This window comes from Cajanus cajan, chromosome 4 (genome assembly GCF_000230855.2).
Source record: "Cajanus cajan strain Asha chromosome 4, NIPB_CcT2T_4, whole genome shotgun sequence".
Lineage (NCBI taxonomy): Eukaryota > Viridiplantae > Streptophyta > Magnoliopsida > Fabales > Fabaceae > Cajanus > Cajanus cajan.
In genome coordinates this window covers 72,021,556-72,025,959 of record NC_138520.1, presented here as the reverse complement: position 1 = coordinate 72,025,959, position 4,404 = coordinate 72,021,556, and the positions used below count along the sequence as shown (strand labels likewise).

At 40.6% G+C, this 4,404-nt stretch overlaps 1 protein-coding gene across 1 annotated transcript; it reads right to left on the bottom strand.

The window, feature by feature from the left end:
* Window positions 1–380: 380 nt before the first annotated feature.
* Window positions 381–4,046, bottom strand: LOC109799282 (uncharacterized). The gene has a single exon (XM_083073777.1). The coding sequence runs from the start codon at window positions 4,044–4,046 to the stop codon at window positions 381–383; it is 3,666 nt and encodes a 1,221-aa protein (XP_082929903.1).
* Window positions 4,047–4,404: the final 358 nt, after the last annotated feature.

Sequence of the window (4,404 nt, the reverse complement as noted above, 5' to 3'; positions counted from 1 at the left end):
ATTGATTACTTCAAGTTCCTCTTCATGGGGTTGGATCACCCGATCCTCTTGTTCTATCAACCTTTCTATTTCTGGTGGAGTGCTCAGGTCATTGTCATCTTCTTCAGCCTCATTAATGGGGTGATCAAAATCGTGACATGGGATATTAGCGTTATTATTTTTGGCATGGTTATTATTGAATCTGCAATTTAGGGTTGATGAAAGAAAATGAAGGTTGGAGCAATAAATGAGAGAAAAGAAAGATTAAAGGATAGAGAGAACATATGACAAAAAGATCAAAATGCATTTCATTCATATGATATACTGAAAGACAACATGCAAGCCCATTAACAAAAAGTCATACTAAAATCACGGGAATAATTGTAGAGTTTGTGTGACAATTACTTTGAAATTGAATTAAGAGTCACAGGAAATTCAATGATCTTCCAATTATGGAGCTCTTCACATGGATCACACGGACACACAAAGTTGGCGTGATTATCATCATTATCTTCCTTAATCATAGCCACTTGGTCTGCGTGCACCACCCCTCCACTTTGAAAGCTTTGATAAAGATGACAAATGGGAATCCTCTGAACTTTAGGCTCTCGATTCTCTAGACGAGCCAACCTTTTCTCTCTATTTTCTTCTGCCATTCTTCTTTTATCGGCTTGAGTAGGTTTGTACCCTAACCCCCATCGACCCTTGTTTTCTGGCAATTCTATTAATTTCGTGACTCCTTCCAAGCATGTTCCCAACCCAAGTCCTGGCTGATACCCTCCATTCATCATGACCTTTGCAACCATCATGGATGCACTTGATGGTTGTGGACTTCCCATTGGAGATTCAACATAAGCAGTACTAATTATTTCCAATGACTGAAACGAAGTTTCCAAAGCCTCCTCAGCTGCTTCAATATAACGGGTGGGAGCAGGACAACTCACCAACATGTCTTCCTCACCCGAGACAATCACTAGCTTGTCCTCCACAATAAATTTCAGCTTCTGATGTAAAGAAGAGGGAACAACCCCAGCTGAATGGATCCATGGTCTTCCCAATAAACAACTGTATGCAGGTTTAATATCCATGACTTGAAAAGTTATGTTGAAGGTGAATGGGCCAATTTGGACAGGGATTTCGATCTCCCCCATAACTTCCCTTCGTGATCCATCAAAGGCCCTCACAATCATAGAACTGGGTTTCATATGTGTCCCATCACAAGACAATCGATCCAGTGTTGACTTGGGCATCACATTTAATGAGGACCCATTATCGATAAGCACTCTAGCCAAAATGTGATTTGCGCATTTCACAGAGATGTGTAAAGCCTTGTTATGTCCCCTTCCTTCAGCTGGGACTTCATCATCTGTGAAAGTGAGGTGGTTATTAGCTGTAATGTTACCAACAATGCCGCCAAATGTGTCTAATGTGATGTCATTGGACACATGAGCTTCATTCAAGATCTTCATCAATAATTTTCTATGACTTTCAGAATTCATCAGCACTGATAACAAAGATACCCTTGCAGGAGTATGATTTAATTGATCAATGAGCTTGTACTCACTTTGTCGAATAAACTTAAGAAATTCTGAGACTTCTTCATCCGACACTTCCTTTTTCTTTTTCCCCATGACTTTTTCATCATCTCTCCTCTTAACACTTGAAACCTCTTCATTGATAATTGTATTTTCCTTTTGCTTATGGTTTTTTGTCAAGCCTTCTACTCTTAACTCTTCTGGAGTATAGACTCTACCACTACGGGTCATTCCACCTACTCCTGCGATATTTGTTACGTTGGTTTCTGTAGTGTCAATTCCTTCTTTTTGTTGGGCATTCACATATTCACTTTCTACCTTCATTTCGTAACACCATGGAACCGCCTTAGTGTCCTTGTAATGGAAAGGAGCTGGAATTTGCACAACAAGTGGCTTAAGGGTACTAGGTGTTGACGCGAAAGTGTTTTTTGTGAAAGTGATTACCAGTGGTTTTGGAGTAGTCATGCTGGACTTTTCGTTTGATTGAATCATCAATACATCCTCTTTTGTACGCACCTGGCTCACCTGAACAAAGTTTGAGTTAATCATGCCTTGTAATATTTCCTTGAATTTGCCACATTCCTCAATAGAATGTGTGGTTATAGGGTGGAAATCGCATACTCCTACTTTGCGAGACTCTCCCTTAATCATCCCATATTTGCACAATTCTGAAAAAATGAATCTCATGGGGGTTCGGATCTTCTCTACTTCTGTCACTTGTGGAGTACATTCTTCTTTGATAGCATTAACCGATGAAGTCCCATGACCTGGAAGTGGATTATTTCTTACATTCGGCTCGCTTTCCTTAAAGCTTAATAATCCTGCATCTATCAAGTCTTGTACCTTGTGTTTCAAACCCCAACATTTCTCAGTTGAATGGCCTATTGCCCCAGCATGATATTCACATTTGGCATTTGAATCAAAACCTCTTGGATATGGAGGTTGGACAGGCTTTATAGGAAGAGGCTCAACTAGAGCATTTTGAACCAGATGTGGTAGCAGTTCAGTGTAGGTCATAGGGATCGGAGCTAGAGTCCTTGGTTGATTATTTCCCCTTCTTTGAGCATTATTCACCATGGGAGGCGAAATTGCCGATTGATTTTCTTGGGGTACTTGAAATTGTGGTGGCGCTGTAGGTGGCCGATAAGGCATTCTAGATGGATAAGGTTGCGGGTATGGTGGCAAAGAAACTGCTGCAATTTGTGGGTTATACATATATTGGGGTCTATAATTGGGTATGAAAGAAATAGGATTGTAGTTAGGTCTGACTGGTGTTGTCATCACTGCATTTGTTTCACCTCCTTTCCTCTTATTTGTGGTTTCTAAGGGTTTCTTGATGGTTGTGGATCCTGTTGTCATGTGTGCAATCTTCCCATTTCTAACTCCCATCTCAACCCTATCTCCAATGATGACCAAATCTGAAAAGTTTGATGATACATTTCCAATCATCCTGTCATAAAAGGGGGATTGGAGTGTATCAATGAACATCGTGACCATCTCTTTTTCCAATAATGGAGGTTGTACCTGAGCAGCTACCCCTCTCCATCGTTGGGCATATTCCTTGAAGGTCTCATTCTCTTTCTTTATCATATTTTGTAACTGTGTGCGATCTGGGGCCATGTCCATATTATACTTGTACTGTTTCAAGAAAGCCTCTGCCAAGTCTTTCCATGTGCGTACTCTTCCTCGCTCCAGGCTCATGTACCAACTTAATGCTGCTCCAATAAGGCTTTCTTGGAAGAAGTGAATCAACAATTTGTCATCATGAGCACAGGAGGCCATCTTTCGACAATACATAGTGAGATGATTCCTTGGGCATGTATCTCCCTTGTATTTATCAAGTTCTGGAACTTTAAACTTGGGAGGAATTATAACATCAGGAACCAGACACAAGTCCACAGCATTGAAACCATAATTGTCGAATCCCTCTATGGCCTTTAATCTATCTTCCAACGATTGAAGCTTATCATCATGGGAAATATCTTCCGAATGACGATGGTGTACAATAACAGTTGGTGCAGGAACTAATCCCTGGTTATTAGGAGGCCTTTCGCCATGACTTACATTAGGTGGTGCATGAGCAATTGAGTGGGTTGGAATTTGTGGGTCATTAGCTTCAAGGGTTAGGTTTTGGGTTTGTGTTTGATGTGATGGGTTTAAGGTGGAGGTAGATGGATTACCCTCAGGAATATTAGCCATAGGTGGCGTGTATCCCGGAGGTAAACCATATGGAGGTAATGGAACTTGGCCTTGAAGGTTTGAAGTGGAAACATGATGGTCATTTTCTGAGGTCGTTAGGATGACAGGTGGTGTGTACCTTTGAACATTCGGGTTGGGTTGCGTGCGTGGAGTAAACCCAGGAGGGTAATCAGGTGACTCATGAGGCTGTTTAGACGACTCTCCATTTGCCCCTTTTTTGGATTCCATTGACTGCAACAAGTCCAAAATTTTTCCCATTTGTTCTTTCAACTGATTTACATCTCCTCTCAGCTCCTCATGCTGTTGCTCCAAGTCATCTACCATCCCTTCCATGATTTTGGTCTTTGTACGTGTCCCGTAAGGGTGTCGAAGGGATGCTTTCTTTGCCTCAATAATTGATTTCTTTTATAAAACTGTATAAGAAAATTTAATGAGTATGTAATGATATGAAAATGTGACTATGCATCATGTATGTGAAAATGTTAAATTGTTGGAGAGACATAAATCACATGAATCACGTGGATCATCTTTCTTTAATTGTTTCTTAGATCGTCACGTTCTAGATACTAGGTCATGGAATCAGTGGATCTTTGTGATCATTATCAATTAAACTTTTCCTTTAGAATGTCACATTCTAAGTACTAAGCGTAATATGAAACGAGTAGCTTTTGCATGAACATCCTCTCTTAGC